We start from the raw sequence: 17073 nt of genomic DNA, 5'->3' as shown, positions 1-17073 counted from the left end.
GACTAGAGGACGGGTCATCAGCATGGACGTTGAAGTCACCCAGGATTATCAGCCTTGGGTGCTCCAGCGCCCAGCCTGTCGCCGCCTCGAGCAGGGACGGTAAGGCGTTGGCCGATGCGTTAGGCGTACGGTACACCAGCCAAATCGCCAACCCCTCTTCATCCCCCCACGCCAGACCGGCACATTCAATACCCTCAATCTTTGGGGCCGGGAGCGCCCTGAAGGAGTAAGCCTCCCGTGCAAATAATGCCACTCCTCCCCCCCGCCCGCTAGTCCGCGATTGGTGGAAGACCGAGTAACCTGGGGGAGCTGTTTGCGAGAGGGCCACTGTGTCACCCTCCCGGGTCCAGGTCTCGGTCACGCAAGCCAGGTCCATATTCTGCTCGAGCATAAACTCTCGGAGAATTGAGGTCTTATTATTAATGGACCTGGCGTTGCATAGCACCAATGACGGAGGCGGGTTACTCCTGGTCCTACTACCTGTCACCCTTGGGATGGGCCGCAGATTGGAGGGGGGCCGAGCACCGACTTGTCTCTGTCCTCCTCCCTTGTAATATCTGCTCCCACCGCCATACCTCCCTCTGTTTAGAAACCTCCAAGGAAGGAGAGCCCACCACCTCCCAAGGAGGAAGCCTCGTCCACTGAGGAACCACTCTAAACTCACAAGCACCTCCCCCTAAATTAACAGGATCTTCATTGCTGTCAGATGGCCATCTAGCCTCTGTTTGAAAACCTCCAAGGAAGGAGAGCCCACCACCTCCTGAGGAAGCCTGTTCCACTGAGAAACCACTCTAACAGTTAGGAAGGTCTTCCTAATGTTGAGCCAGAAACTCTTTTGATTTAATTTCAACCCACTGGTTCTGGTCTGACCTTCTGGGGCAACAGAAAACAACTCCGCACCGTCCTCTGTATGACAGCCCTTCAAGTACTTAAAGATGGTGATCATATCACCTCTCAGTCATCTCTTCTCCAGGCTAAACATGCTCCGTTCCTTTAAGCTTTCCTCACAGGACTTGGTCTCTAGAGCCCTCAGCATCTTCATTGCCCACCTCTGAACACCCTCCAGCTTGTCTATATCCTCCTTAAAATGTAGCACCCTAAACCGAACACAATACTCCAGGTGAGGTCTTACTAGAGCAGAGCGAAGCGATACCGTCACTTGGTGTGACCTGGACACTATACTTCTGTTGATACAGCCTAAAATTGCATTTGCCTTTTTAGTTACAGCATCACACTGCTGACTCGTGTTCCGTGTATGGGCCACTAAGATCCTTTCTGCACATACCACTGCCAAGACAAGTGTCCCCCATCCTATAATGAATCATTGTCCTACCTAAATGAAGAGGAAGACTGCAGATTTATACCCCGCCCTTCTCTCTGAATCAGAGTCTCAGAGCGGCTCACAATTTCCTTTACCTTCCTCCCCCACGACAGACACCCTGTGAGGTGGGTGGGGCTGGAGAGGGCTCTCACAGCAGCTCCCCTTTCAAGGACAACCTCTGCCAGAGCTCTGGCTGACCGAAGGCCATTCCAGCAGGTGCAAGTGGAGGAGTGGGGAATCAAACCTGGTTCTCCCAGATAAGAGTCCATGCACTTAACCACTACACCAAACTGGCTCTCTTCACATTTATCCCCCTTCTGCCAGATCCAAACAGACCCCTCTAAAATATGGATTTAAAAAGGGGCCTCTTCACAGTGGCTTTTACTCATTGGTTCTTGTTGTCTCTGTAGTAGAAAGACACTATTATATGCTGGGTTTGATGGGAGGAACGAGGACTCCCAGAGTAGAGATCAGCATCTTTTACTCAGTAGTTCAGCATAACTATGTACAATAACAACTAGCATGCAAACCCCAGGCTGTGGCCTGGTTATATGGAGTTAGGCTCCACCCCACTCCCAACTCATTGGTGGATTCAAACTGGCCTACCTGCCCCCTATAGGTAGTCCAGGGCAACCCGGCTGTTTCAGTTCAGGTGTTCTGTTGTTAGCAGGGAGGGAGCTCACAGTCTGTGTGTATTCCTTCCAGCACGGACCTAACAGCCACACTGGCTCTCTGAGGCAACATCAGTCTCTCAGCACTGCTGTTTGTTTCTCCCCACAGTACTACAGCTGGAACACGCTCCTGCTGTGCTTTGGCCGAGTGACCCTGGGCATCAAAGAGGATGTTCTCCCTAGAGCGGACTTCATCATGTCCAGAATGATTGAGCATTTCACTATCAACTCAGTGGTACTGTACAATTGTGACTTTGCACCAAAATCAACTTGGCACCCCATGAATCTATATTTCCCCTCCCACCGTCCTCTCTCTGAGGTTGGCGGCAAGGGGCAACAAAGTCAGCCAAGAGCACGCCAGAAGTGGGCTGCCCAGAAGCAGCTGCTGCATTAGCATTAGAGTTGGCTTGCTCCGTGCAAGAGGGATGCAGCTCTTTCAAGTCCACACAAGCTTGTGGCTTGTTCGGTGGGGCTGTGGTGGCTCTGTGGCAGAGCCTCTGCTGGGCAGGCAGAAGCCCCTCCCCCAGGTCTAATCCCTGGCAGCATTTCCAGTTAAAAAGATTAGGTCATCATAGGGGATGTGAAGGGACCTCTCTCTCCCCGCCCCTCCCTGCCTGAGGAGACCCTGGAGAAGAGCAGCTGCCAGTCTGAGCAGGCAGTACTGCCCTCAATAGACTGAGGATCTGATTCAGTAGAAGGGCAGCTTCATGCGTTTCTAGAAAATAAATAGATGCCCTTTATTGTTAAGGAACTCCATACTATGATTGGAAAGGAAGAATAAGCATTCCGTGTAGGCCAGGAGGCCACCTTCGTTGGAGGTTTTTAAATTTAGGCTAGATGGCCATCTGACAGCAATGCTGATCCTGTGGTTTTAGGGGGAGGGGTTTGTGAGTTTCCTGAATAGTGCAGGGAGTTGAACTAGATGGCCCTGGGGGCCCCTTCCAACTCTATGGTTCTGTGTTGCTGCGAGCACCTCTTGCCCTCGAGGAGGTTAGACAAAGAAGCAGGAAGAGAAGAAGAAGTTAGCCAAAGGGAGGGAGGGACGGAAGTCCCAAAGAGAAGCAGTATGGCGGGGGGGGCATGATGGCTCTCTTGCAGTATTTGGCAGGCTGTTCCTTAGAGGAGGACAGGAAGCTCTTCCTGAGGGCAGCAAAGAATGTGGAAGTGGGAAGTCCATGCTGACTCATGGCAACCCCCCCACCCCCACCCACCCTCCAGTGGGGTTTTCAAGGCCAGAGACCATTCAGATGTGGTTTGCCCTGGCCTGCCTGGGCACCCTGACTCTGGTATTCCTTGGAGGTCGCCCATCCAAACGCTAGCCAGGACCACTTCTGCTTACCTTCCAGGATCTGACAATATTGGGTTACGACTCATAATAATGGGTTTCAACTATTGGCAGAAAGGTACCAGCTGATATTAAGGGGAGAAATTTACAGCACCCAGTTTGGTGTAGCGGTGAAGAGCGGTGGACTCTAATCTGAGAAGTGGGTTTGATTCCCCACTTCTCCTTCATGGGCAGCCAGCTGGGTAACCTTGCGCTAGTCCCAGTTCTCTCAGAGTGGTTCTCTCAAGAGTAATTCTCTCCCACCTACCTCTCAGAGTATCTGTTGTGGGGAAAAGAAGAGGAGATTGTAAGGCACTCTGAGTGAAGGGCAGGTTATAAATCCAACTCTCCTCCTCCTCCTCCTGTAAGGATTGTTCAGCAGTGGAATCAGCTGCTTCAGGAGGCGGCAGCTTCCAGATGAACGCTTGCCAGGGCTGCTCTAGGCTGACCCTGCATTGAACAGGGGGTTGGGCCACATCGCCTGCCTGGCCCCTTCCAGCACTGGGATTCTCGCCAACAAGAGGAGGGATCAGAGGGAAGTGACCTGCCCATCTTCCGAGTTGTGCAGCTCCCTCTGAAGTACTGGTGTGCTTAGTTCAAAGAGGCATTGTACCATCCTTCGCTTCCAACTCATAATCAGTATGAAAAACTGGTGCCATGAAATAAGGAATGGACTGAAGTAGGCCATGCGTGGCCTGAGGGCCAAGGTGGAGCATCCAGAAAGCTGTCTGCTGGGAGCTCCATGAGCCAGAAGGGATGGCCAGAGACTCCACTGGTAAGGTAGACTTCTGATCTCCTTCAGGCAACAGCACGGGTGAAATACCTTGTGTCTTATCTGGAGGCAGGAAGCTTCTTGGGTGACTGTCTGTGGGCAGGACACCCATTCTCATCTTGCCCTACTCACAGGGTGGCCGTGGGGAGAGCCACATATTCATGGAATCAGAGAATCCTGGAGTTGGAAGGGACCTCCAGGGTCATCTAGCCCAACCCACTGCACAATGCAGGAAACTCACAAATACCTCCCCCTAAATTCACAGGATCCTCATTGTGTCAGATGGCCATCTAGCCTCTGTTTACTCATATTCTTCTGCCCTAAGTTGCTAAGAGGGAAGGGGAAGGCAAAGGGGGGGAGGGGCTGGCGTGCTTTCAGACTTCCAAGGGGGGGAAGGATCATGCAGAGCAGATGAGCACTTCCCAGGGTGGCTCTGGGGCTGTGGAATGTCCGTCCTCCTCCCCAACTTCCCAGACATTTCAGAAACATCTTGAAACACACTCTGTCTCTCTCATCCCCCCTCCCTCTTTTAACCATAATCAGGACCCAGATATTTTAATTCATCTTTTACCGCTGTTGCTGCTGTAGTCACTCATCCATTTATTTATTTCCATCCAACCTCCCACAGAAGCAGGCCTGGCGGGTGGGAGGAGGCAAACCAGGCCATTGCCTAGGGCCCCAGCTGCCAACAGGGGCGGGGAATGGGTGCCCCATCTGCAGCGCCCACTGAGGGGAAGTGACAAGTGGGGGTTTGGGGGCTTTAAGGGCTCGGGGGAGTTCTACGACTCCTTAAAGCCGAGAAAAAACGGGACTTGGCTTCCCCTCTGCAGCACTCGCTGAGGCTTCCCCTCTCCAGCGCCTGCCCAGCGCTACGCAGGGGACATGCTGAGGGGCCGGTGTGATGACATCACCTCTTGGTGACATCATCGTTCCACGTGCGCACTTTGTGCGCGTGTGAAATATCTGCTGGGGGGGTCACATTGGGGTTCTGCCTCAGGCCTGCACAGAACTACCCTCTTGGCTTGTTTTACTGTTCTGTTGTCATTTGCTATTCACTGGTATTATTTTGGTTGCTTTTGTAAGCTGCTTTGGCATCTTAGAAATTACAGCAGATACCTGCTTTCTTCTGTCTCTGCTTCTCCTGCTCTCTGGGAAAATGAAACCAGACTGTAGAACCCCAGAAGAACACGCACATTGGAAGGCTGTGACTGTCACTGGATGTCAGAGTGTTGCTGTTTGGAATGTTATTAAAGAATGGGTGTCAAGTATATGGATTGTACTCAGTATTAAATGTTAAAGTTGATTTTTCCTGTAGAATGCTTTCCCATGCAGTTGCATATCAAAGCCAAAGAGCCATCCGGCCCTCTACCCTCCCTTTTCTCTTTCTCACCTTTGAGTAGTGAGGAGAGAAGGGGGCTGCTCGAGAGAGGCATACTCCAAACCATGAGGAACTAAATGGCAGACATCGCCAGGGGCTTGAGGGATGAGATCCAAGCCAACGCCACCTTCATGGCGCAAGAAATTAGAAGACAAATCGACCGCGTGCTGAGACCTGCGGACCCGAGAGGGGGAATAATACCCCCGGTTGGAAGGCCACCATTGGCGCCCCAACTCCCAGCTCTGCCGGTAGTCCCAATGCTCCCGGCTCCAGTGCAGCCGCCAGCGACGCTGCCACCTGGGCCACGAGACTACAGCCAGGGAAGAGAGCTGGATGTGACATTTGACGGGGACCCCGAAGAAGTGGAATACTTCTCCATCCAAGCCAATAGTTACATGCACTATTGGGGGAATACCTTCCTGGACAAATTCAGCTGAGTGGATTACTTGGGGTCGAAACTGAAGGGAGCAGCCAAGAGATGGTACGTGAGCCTGTGCGAGACCAGAAGTCTGGAGTTGCACATGGTGGCTGCTTTCCTGCAAGCACTGCTCACCCAATACGAGGACCCGCTGCAAGAAACCAGAGCACTGACGGCCCTCAGATACAGGGGTCGAAATTGGTACGTGAGTACGCTGCCGAATTCAGAGCCAACATGGTTAAGGTATGGGGTTGGAACAAAGTGATGAAGATAGAACAGTTCCAGAGGGGCCTGAACGCGTTAGACTGGGCTTTGCAGCAAGCTCGCCCCACCACACTAGTGGGGTGGGTACAACTAGCTGGCGAGGTAGAAACTAACATGAAGAGAGTGGCCCTGCAACGTCAACAGCAGCAAGGGGGTAAGGGGGGACGTGAGTCTCGGTCAGGGGCGAAATCCGAAGGGAAAAAGGCCCCTCAGGCTGGAGAGGCCGCCAAACCGCCAACACCACAGAAATGTTTTCGCTGCGGGGATCCAAACCACCTGGCGGCTAACTGCCCAGAAAGACCTCGAGGCCCCCCCTTACTCTGAAACCAGGCGCCTCAGCACCCAAGAAGCCATCAGGGAGCGCTAAGGAGTCGGCAAAAGGGAGCACCATGACCCCAACCATTACCGAAGAGGAGACCATCATCATCGATGAGCTAAGCAAGATATCTTGGGACGAAGAGCCAGCAGAAAACGAGGACGACCTGCACTGAAGGGTGCCAAGCAGCAGGTCATGTATTTAACGGCAGCATTGAGGGTGAGAATAACTGGATCTTCATTTTTTATCCCATTGACTTTACTGAACTCGAGACTGAAGAGATTCATACATGTTCGGACGCTAATTGACTCAGGGTGCACTAGGGAAATAATTACTCCCAAACTAGTAGAAGCATTAGGTCTCCCCAAAGTCCCACTACCTCATCCCATACAATTTGAGCAAATCGATGGGATAGTAATGAAAGGGGAGCCCTGCGTGGAGCAGACTCAAGCCGTAGCAGTGGGCATAGAAAATCACTGGGATGCTGAACTTTTCATGATTGCCCCCCTCGGCCTCATTTGATGTGGTTCTGGGAGTGGGCTGGTTAGCTAAGCATGAACCCGACATCAGATGGGGGGACCAGAGCATAGACTTTACTGACAGTACATGCAAATGCCATCATTGGGACAAGGCGTGGGGAGCGAAACCACCCCCTAGAAATGAGAGAATGTGTTTGACCATAGAAGAAGTCCGATCCATCCCTAAAGAGTACAAAGACTTAAGGGGGATGTTCAGTGAGGAAGAAGCGAACGAGCTCCCTCCTCATCAGAGCACAGATTGTGCAATATAATTGATTCCCGGGCAAGAGCTGCCCAAAGCTAAGTTATATTCGATGGGGTGGGCCAAAAAAGCAGAACTAAGAAAGTTCCTTGACAAAAATTTGAAGAGAGGTTTCATTAGACTGGCAACAGCCCCACACGCAGCCCTGGTACTCTTTAGGAAAAAGAAAGACAGGGGGCTTAGACTCTGCACAGACTTTAGGGGAATTAATGGAATCTCAACGTCAAATGCTTATCCTATCCCCTTGATCAAGGATTTGCTAAGCACAGTCTCAGAGGGGAAGATTTTCACAAAATTGGATTTGAGGGGCACTTACTTTAGAGTGCGAATCAGGGAAGGCAATGAATGGAAAACTGCCTTTAACACCCCCATGGGTCAGTTTGAATATTTGGTCATGCCATTTGGATTACAAGGGGCGCTGGGAGTATTCATGAACTTCATTAAAGAAGTACTAAGAGAATACTTATACAAAGGTGGTCGTGGTGTACCTGGATGATATAATTATTTATTCACCAGATTTGAAATCACATGTGAAATTAGTGAGGAAGGTTCTCGGAACCTTGTACGAGCACAAATTGTGTGCTAAGTTATCTAAATGTGAATTACTGGATTACCTAGGCTATCGAGTATCTGGGAAAGGGCTAGCGATGGACCCGGCCAAGATACAAGCGGTGCTAGATTGGGAACCCCCGAGGACACGTAGACAGCTCCAATCATTCCTCGGATTCGCGAATTTTTACTGTAATTTCATACAAGGCTTTGCACACACCTTATTACCATTAACTGATCTATTAAAGAGAAAAGGGAAGGGTCCGGAGGCGAAAAGACTAGGGGCAAAATTGGCCTGGACCCCTAAATGCCAAGAGGCATTCAACAAACTGAAAAGACTGTTCACTAGCGAACCCGTTCTCAGCCACCCAGATGAACTGCGACCTTTTGTGGTCCAAAGCGATGCCTCCAACATGGCTGTAGGAGCAATATTAATGCAGGCTGACAATGAAGGGAGATTACGCCCCTGTGCATACATCTCCCAAAAATTCTCTCAAGAACAACGGAATTGGTCCGTATGGGATAAAGAGGTATTCGCAGTAACTTTTGCTCTGAAGACTTGGAGATCATGGCTAGAGGGAGCCAGAGTTCCGTTTGAAATTTGGACAGACCACAAAAACTTAGAAGCCCTAACAGGGCGCAGGAAATTGAATGAAAAACAAATCCAGTGGGCGGGATTCTTTGCTAAATTCGACTTTACACTAAAACATATCCCAGGATCCAAGAATTTTTTGGCCAATGCCCTGTCTTGACTTCCCCAGCATAATAGTCAGAAAGAAAAAGTGATAGACCCTATCATATCACCCGATCACGTAACTGGCATGGTCACAACCAGATCAAAGAAAAAAAGGGGCGATCTTGGAGAAAGTGGGAGAGGAGAAAGATTACAGAAGTAGAAAAAGAGGGAGACTCAAAACCAGAAGGAGTGAAAAAAGGGGAAGGAGGATTCTGGTACCATGATGGGAAACTTTACATGCCGGAAAGTCTCGGGGGAGAAGTGTTACAACTCTGCCACAATAATAAAATTTCTGGGCATTTTGGTTACGTGAAAACCCTACACCTAGTGAATAGACAATTTTGGTGGCCTCACATGAAAAAAGATTTCCGAGTATGTTTCCACCTGCCCCATCTGCATCATGGCCAAAAAGAGGGGGGGAAGCCTCCTGGACTCTTACAACCCATAGAAACTGCAGGGAGACCGTGGGCAGTAGTTTCAATGGACTTCATAGTGGAACTGCCGGTGTCTCAACAGAAAACAGTAATCTTAGTAGTGGTGGACACATTCTCAAAGCAAGCCCACTTCATACCTTGCACAAAACTACCCAACGCCAAAAAATTAGCATGTTTATTCTTTCAACACATTGTGAGATTACACTCATTCCCTGATAAGGTCATTAGCAACCGAGGCCCACAGTTTGTTGCCAACTACTGGCGGGAGTTTTGCAAATTAACCAACATTGAACAAGGTCTGAGCTCAGCATACCACCCCCAAACGGACGGGCAGACGGAGAGAGTGAATGCGCTTCTAGAACAATATTTACGGTGCTATGTGAATCACCAACAGTCCAACTGGATGGGATTGCTGCCCTTCGCAGAATATGGATACAATAACAGCATTCACAGCTCCACTAAAGCCTTGCCCTTTAGAGTAGTGAATAGGTATGAGGGGGTGAAACAACTACAATGTCTTCCTCGTTTGAACAGTGGTGGGGAACTTTGGGGAAAGACTGGAAAGTAATACAGGAGAATCGGGAAGCTGCCAAAGATACTTACAAGAAACATTACGATAAGAAGCACTCCCCAGTCTGGGATTTTAAAGTGGGAGAGACTGTGTTTTTATTCACCAAAAACTTGCCAATTCCTCAGTCATCTAAGAAACTGGCTTATAAATTCTTAGGACCTTTTAAAATAAAGAAGATCATAAATCAAGTGACGGTGGAATTAGACTTGCCAAAACTGTTTAGTAAAATTCATCCTGTCTTTCATTGCAGTCTATTACGGCGGAATCCTGGGGCCATGACTTGGCATCCGCGACCACCAGCCCCTCAACTGATTCAAATTGAGGGTCAGAGTCACCATGAGGTGCAAGAGATATTGGATGTAAGATTGAAGAGGGGCGTGTTGTATTTTTTAATTAGATAGAAACATTTCCCCCCCAGTCACGATGAGTGCGTTGAAGCCGCAAACGTGAGAGCTCCCCAGTTAATAAAGAAGTTTTACCTACTGCATCCAGAAAAACCCTGGAGTAAGCCTTAGGGGGGGCAGTATGTCAAGCATATGGTTTATAAGAACATATAAGAACATAAGAGAAGCCATGTTGGATCAGGCCAACGGCCCATCAAGTCCAACACTCTGTGTTACACAGTGGCAAAAAATTTTATATACACACATACACTGTGGCTAATAGCCACTGATGGACCTGTGCTCCATATTTTTATCTAAACCCTTCTTGAAGGTGGCTATACTTGTGGCCGCCACCACCTCCTGTGGCAGTGAATTCCACATGTTAATCACCCTTTGGGTGAAGAAGGGGTTTATACTCAGTATTAAATGTTAAAATTGATTTTTCCTGTAGAATGCTTTCCCATGCAGTTACATATCAAAGCCAAAGAGCCATCCGGCCCTCTACCCTCCCTTTTCTCTTTCTCACCTTTGAGTAGCAAATGTAGGAATGTAATGCTTTGATAATGGGCGCCTCCTGGAAAGTTTCCACACTGTAGCCATTAAACGTATGCCTGAGACCCGGGAAGTTTTAACCACAGAGATAGATATGTGTAGATATGTAGCAATTCACACCTCTTTGTTATGTCTTTGAAGTATCATTCTCAGAACACTTTGATGTAACCCTTAAAGCTTTATGCCTTGCAATACTTTGTATCACTTTCAAGGTGCTCCTCGGACGAGCAACAATGGATTATCAATAAAGACTTTGTTTTAAACAATCACTTGGTTATCTGAAACTTCCATGCTTGACATTGGGGATGGTTTTAATTTAGGGAATTTGTAGGCTTCCTCTCCATCGACTGAGTGCTGAAGATGATTTACAAGGAAATTACAGAACAGAGTAGCAGGTTAGAAATTGATTTAAGTCACAGCAGCATAGAAACACTGGATCTAAAAACTGAGTAAATGTTTATAATCATAGAATCATAGAGTTGGAAGGGATCTCCAGGGTCATCTAGTCCAACCCCCTGCACAATGCAGGAAACCATAAATACCTACCCCAAATTCACAGGATCTTCATTGCTGTCAGATGACCATCTAACCTCTGTTTAAAAACCTCCAAGAAAGGAGAGTCCACCACCTCCCGAGGAAGCCTGTTCCACTGAAGAATCGCTCTAATGGTCAAGAGGTTCTTCCTAATGTTAAGCCGGAAACTCTTTTGATTTAATTTCAATCCATTGGTTCTGGTCCTACCTTCCGGGGCCACAGAAAACAGTTCCACACCATCCTCTATAGGACAGCCCTTCAAGTTCTTGAAGATGGTGATCATATCACCTCTCAGCCGCCTCTTCTCCAGGCTAAACATGCCCAGCTCCTTCAACCTTTCCTCATAGGACTTGGTCTCCAGATCCCTCACAATCTTCGTCGTCCTCCTCTGGACCCCTTGCAGCTTGTCTATGTCCTTCTTAAAATGTGGTGCCCAAAGCTGAACACAATAATGATGGTTTAAAGTATTTTAACAATGTTTTAGAAATCCTACAAAGCCATTTTTGGTTGAATGATGAAGTGCAGCTAATGAAGTGAATCTCCTCGAAACAGCTTTTGTCTGGTACTGGAAGGCTTGCTGCGGGCTGCTGCTAAACCTGCTCCCTAGAAGGATAGAATCACAGGGTTGGAAAGAACCCCCACTGGGGTGGGCCAACTTCCTTTGTTTTTGAGAAACCCATGCTGGCTCTTAGTAATCACAACCATAAATGCTCAAGGGCTGACTGATGATTTGGTTTGAGGAAGGATCAGTGTGCCACAGAGGGAATTACTCCTTTCATTTAGAATATGTTTGCCCAGAGCGTGAAAAACCAGCAGGCAGCATAGTGTTGGTGACAATGATCCAACAAAAACCAGCTGGCAGATACTTTTAAAAACTCTGCCCTCTGCCAGCTCCCCTCCCCCACTTAAGTGGCATCGAAGGCTATCAGGTAGGCGTTTTGCTGCCCCCCTTATTTCAGGGAAGCCTCCGGTTGTTCCACTGACATCCAGCATTGGTGTATCAGTATGGGATTCTTGTTTGTTCTTGGATCTGATTTAGGACATGAACTTGAAGAAAAGCTTTTTGATTGCTGTTCTGATGTTCCTTGAGGCTGTTGCTGCAACAGGTAAAGCACAAGGCATACAGCTGCACATGAAACCAACGCTTGTGGAATGCCTGATAGTAAGTATGTTACTCACTGTGTAAACAACAACTTGTAGCATCTCTGGAATGAATTTCATGTAAGTAAGGGCAAGCCAGACAAGATACTGGGAAGTTTGTATCTATCAGAGAGTCCTGCTCCCCCCCCACCGCCCTAAAAAAGAAAAGGCATACAGGGGGGCCAATTCCAAATGGGACCATGACCCAAGAATACCAGGCTAAACTTCCACCTTGGCCCATTTTCTTGGCCTGAAACAGACTTGTGGAAGCCTTTGCCTGTCCCAAATACACAGACAGGGGCCAACATTGCCACCTGTGAGTAAGTTGTAGTCCAAATGCAGGTGTCCTGTCGATCTCTTCTGTCCCTGTCTCCCCCACCTGAAGCACACCGCCTGACGCTGGGCCCCCCTCTCCATCTCCAGCAGACAAGAAGTTTCCCATTCTCACCTTCCTTCTAGTGCTGCTAGCAGCCCAGACAGTGCAGTTTCCTTGCCCCAGAGCAAAGCCCAGCCTGCTGCTGCCTGACTGCTGTGCCAGTGAGAGGCAGGAGGCCACGTGCAGCCCTGCAGAGGCAGCTGTGGTGTCAGCAGCAGTGTCCAGACACAGCCCCTGCTGCTTTCCTCTTTTGTTCTCGCTTGAGAAGAAACAGAGTCACGTGGACAGTTTGGGCTCCCTCCATCTTTGCAGAAGCCTCCTGATGAGAACGCCTGCTCTAGGAATCAATCCTTTGTTGTGCAGGCATCAAGACTTGTCATGTGTCTCCATTACGACCGACAGGTGCTGATTGAAAGAGAACCTATCCACATGCTGGTTGACACCGTGCGCCAGGATGCCATGTACATCGTGAAAGAACTGAGGTAGTGAGCGGGGCACCCTTTTAGAATCCAGGGAGAGGGAATAGATGGGGAAGGAGAGGCACAAGGTACCTCTTGGACACATTCAAGGTTAAACTGCCCCAGAGTGGTGCTTTCAGGAAATATCCATCGTGGCTATGTTCTATTTGCTGGTCAGTCGCACAGTCGAGTCCAACTTTTTGCGACCCCATGGACAAAGTCGCACAGGCTCTCCTGTCTTCTACCATCCTCCAAAGTCTGCTCAAATTCATGTTAGTTACGTCAGTAGCACTGTCCAGCCATCTCATCTTTTGCTGTCCCCTTCTTCTTTTGCCTTCTGTCTTTCCCAGCATCAGGGTCTTCTCCAGTGAGTGCTCCCTTCTCATTTGGTGGCCAAAGTATTTGAGCTTCAGCTTCAGCACCTGACCTTCCAGGGAACAGTCTGGGTTGATTTCCCTTAGGACTGACTGACTGACTGGATCTTCTTGCAGTCCAAGGGACTCTCAAGATCCTTCTCCAACACCACAGTTCAAACGCATCTATTCTTCTGCACTTGGCCTTCCTTATGGTCCAACTCTCACAGCTATACATTACTATTGGGAATACCATCGCTTTGACTATACGGACTTTTGTTGGCAGGGTGATGTCTCTACTTTTTATTCTACTGCCCAGGTTTGCCATAGCTGTCCTTCCAAGGAGCAAACGTCTTTTAATTTCATGGCTACAGTCACCATCTGCAGTGATCTTGGATCCCAGAAATGTGAAGTCTGTCACTACTTCCATGTCTTCTCCTTCTATTTGCCAAGGTATAATGGGGCCGGATGCCATGATCTTAGTTTTTTTAATGTTGAGTTTCAAGCCTGCTTTTGTGCTCTCCTCTTTCACCCTCAACAAGAGGTTCTTTAGGTCCTCCTCACTTTCTGCCATTAGAGTGGTGTCATCTGCATATATGAGGTTGTTGATGTTTTTCCCGGCAATCTTAATTCCAGTTTGTGCTTCATCCAGGTCAGCATTCTGCATGATGTACTCTGCGTATAAATTAAATAAGCAGGGTGACCATATACATCGTTGTCGAACTTCCTTTCCTATTCTAAACCAGTTAGTTGCTCCATATCCCATTCTGACAGTTGCTTCTTGACCCTTATATAGCTTTCTCAAGAGACATGTGAGGTGGGCTGGTACTCCCATCTCTTTAAGGACTTGCCACAGTTTGTTGTGATCCACACAATCAAAGGCTTTAGCATAGTCATTGAAGCAGAAATAAATGTTTTTCTGATACTCCCGTGCTTTCTCAATAATCCAGTGAATGTTGGCAATTTGATCTCTAGTTCCTTTACCTCTCCGAAACCCATTTCTAGTAGTTCCCGATCTACATTGTGCTGAAGCCTAGCTTGTAGGATCTTTAACATGACCTTGCTGGCATGTGAAATGAGTGCAATGGTGCAATAGTTTGAACATTCCTTGGCATTACCCTTCTTTGGGATTGGAATATAAACTGATCTTTTCCAATCCTGTGGACACTGTTGCATTTTCCAAGTTTGCTGATGTAATGTGTGCATCACTTTAACAGCATCGTCCTTTAGGACTTTGAATCGCTCAACTGGGATCTCCGCTCGCTTTGTTGTTAGTAATGCTTTCTAAGGCCCATTTGACTTCACACTCCAGAATGTCTGGCTCAAGGGCAGCGATTTCACCATCATGGTTGTTAAGGACATTGAGATCCTTCTTGTATAATTCTTCTGTATATTCTTGCCACCTCTTCCTAATCTCTTCTACTTCTGTTAGGTCCCTACTGTTTTTGTCCTTTATCATGGCCATCTTTGCACAAAACGTTCCCTCAATTTCTCCAATTTTCTTGAAGAGATCTCTTGTCCTTCCCATTCTATTATTTTCCTCTGTTGCTTTGTATTGTTCCTTCAGGAAGGCCTCCTTATCTCTCCTTGCTGTTCTCTGAAAATCTGTATTCAATTTGGTGAATTTTTCCTTCTCACCTTTGCCTTTCACTTTCCTTCTTTCTTCATCTATTTGTAAAGCCTCATCAGACAGCCACTTTGCTTTCTTGCATTTCTTTTTCATTGGGATGGTGCTGATTGCTGCCTTCTGTACAACATCATGAACCTCCGTCCATAGTTCTTCAGGCACTCTATCAACTCTAGTTCCTTAAACCTATTCTTCACCTCCACTGTATATTCATAAGGGATGTGATCAAGGTCAAACCTGAATGGCCTAATGGCGTCCCCAGTTTTCTTCAGTTTAAGCCCGAATTTTGCAATGAGTAGCTCATGATCTGAGCCGGTCAGCTCCAGGTCTTGTTTTTGAACATATGAAGCTGCCTTATACTGAATCAGACCCTTGGTCCATCAAAGTCAGTATTGTCTACTCAGACTGGCAGCGGCTCTCCAGGATCTCAAGCTGAGGTTTTTCACACCTATTTTCCTGGACCATTTTTAGTTGGAGATGCTGGGGATTGAAACTGGGGCTTTCTGCTTACCAAGCAGATGCTCTACCACTGAGCCACTGTCCCTCCCCTATTTTGCTGACTGTAAGGAGTTTCTCCATCTTTGACTGCAGAATATATAATCAATCTGATTTCTGTGTTGCCCATCAGGTGATATCCATGTGTAGAGTCACCTTTTAGGTTGTTGGCTGTTTGCTATGACCAGCTTGTTCTCTTGACAAAACCAGCTTCATTTTGTTCTCCAAGGCCAAACTTGTCAGTTTGACTTCCCTTTTACCTTTTGACTTCCTACTTTGGCATTCCAGTCCCCTATGATGAGAATGACTTCTTTTTTTGGTGTTAATTCTATAAAGTGTTGTAGATCTTCATAGAACTGGTCCACTTCAGCCTCTTCTGCGTCAGTGGTTGGGGCATGGATTGCTGTGATATTGAATGGATTGCCTTGGATACGGACCAAGATCATTCTGTCATTTATGTTTCTGTACTTCCTAATAATTATGGTGGTGTAATTCACACAAATCAGCAAGTCTCTCTTGTTTGGAAGGAAAGGAATCATGCCTCTGGGTGATGCAAAACTGCATTCGTGCCTTCCCTCAAGGGCTCATGTGCCTAGTAAGAAGTCTGGCCTTCTCTGCAGGTGTTTGTTAACTGGATTCTCGGACTGCCTGGTTCCTTTAGCTCTTTTGAGGCCAGGATGGAAGGGGGCAGTTAGCTTCCCATGAGAATGTGAGTTTAGTGACGGGACTGGTGATGCAATCTTCCAGAGGTTTCTCCTGGGGGTGCATTGGGGTTGGATGTCATCATCCTCTGACTTGAGGAGTCAAAGACTATCTTCATGCTGGGGCTCAAGAGACTGGAGGCCAGCTGAGCTCCGCTTTGACTGTCAGTCTCAGCCTGGGCTTCAAGATTCCTAGGTACAGAGACTATGCTGGCAAGGGGCCTTCATTCTGGATTTATGGTTTGGGCTGCCTAAGGAAGGTTTGAGGGTGTTAAGGAGTAAAAGCCAGCTCTCTTATGTACTGCATGATTTAAGATAGATCCAAGTAGTCAGCCCTGTTGGTCTGAAGTAGTAGAACAAAATAGGAGTCAAGTTGCAATATTAAGATAATATTTGTTGGCTATATTCTTTTTTTGCTTGTTTGTTAACTTTTGAAATAAACTTTATAAACATTCTTTTCAATAAGATCTGTCTGGTTTCTTGTGTGTCCTTGCCCTGGGAACCCGCAGAGCGACCTTGCAGACTCAATGATCCTTTGGGATGCAGACCCATTGGATGGGGGGGGGGGGACTCTGGGCCACAACCAGAGAAGTAGACTTTGGTGCTCCCCACCCGCAATGGCCTCCACAGGACATGTGAAACATGGGATAGTAGCTGCCCCACTTCTACCCCCAGGAAATGGCATTCCCCCCACCCACAGCACCAGCCCTAAGGACAACAACACAAAAAGAAAAGCAGCCCAACAGCCTGAGGGTGACACTTTGGACTGAGAGATTATTTCACAGCAAGTGTAGATTTACCTGTAAAGCCAATAGTTGCAAAGGCATGCCTTTCTGTGGGCCAAGTCAAGGTAGGTGGTTCCTGCGTAGCCCAATCAGACAGTAGCTGAGCCAAAGGTCCCATTGCTTCCTTCCCATAGG

General features: G+C 48.0%; 1 protein-coding gene across 1 annotated transcript in view; it reads left to right on the top strand.

The window, feature by feature from the left end:
* Window positions 1-12045: 12045 nt before the first annotated feature.
* The window catches only part of LOC132577668 (maestro heat-like repeat family member 5), a 57006-nt gene continuing 51978 nt past the window's right edge, over window positions 12046-17073 (top strand). Inside the window, exons 1-2 of the mRNA XM_060247458.1 lie at window positions 12046-12165; window positions 12922-13001. Coding sequence (XP_060103441.1) covers window positions 12046-12165; window positions 12922-13001 — 200 coding nt within the window. The remainder of the gene's footprint in view (window positions 12166-12921; window positions 13002-17073) is intronic.

This window comes from Heteronotia binoei, chromosome 9, assembly GCF_032191835.1.
Source record: "Heteronotia binoei isolate CCM8104 ecotype False Entrance Well chromosome 9, APGP_CSIRO_Hbin_v1, whole genome shotgun sequence".
Taxonomy (NCBI): Eukaryota; Metazoa; Chordata; class Lepidosauria; order Squamata; family Gekkonidae; genus Heteronotia; species Heteronotia binoei.
The sequence above is the reverse complement of the archived record's forward strand: the minus strand, read 5'-3'. Positions and strand labels throughout refer to the sequence as shown.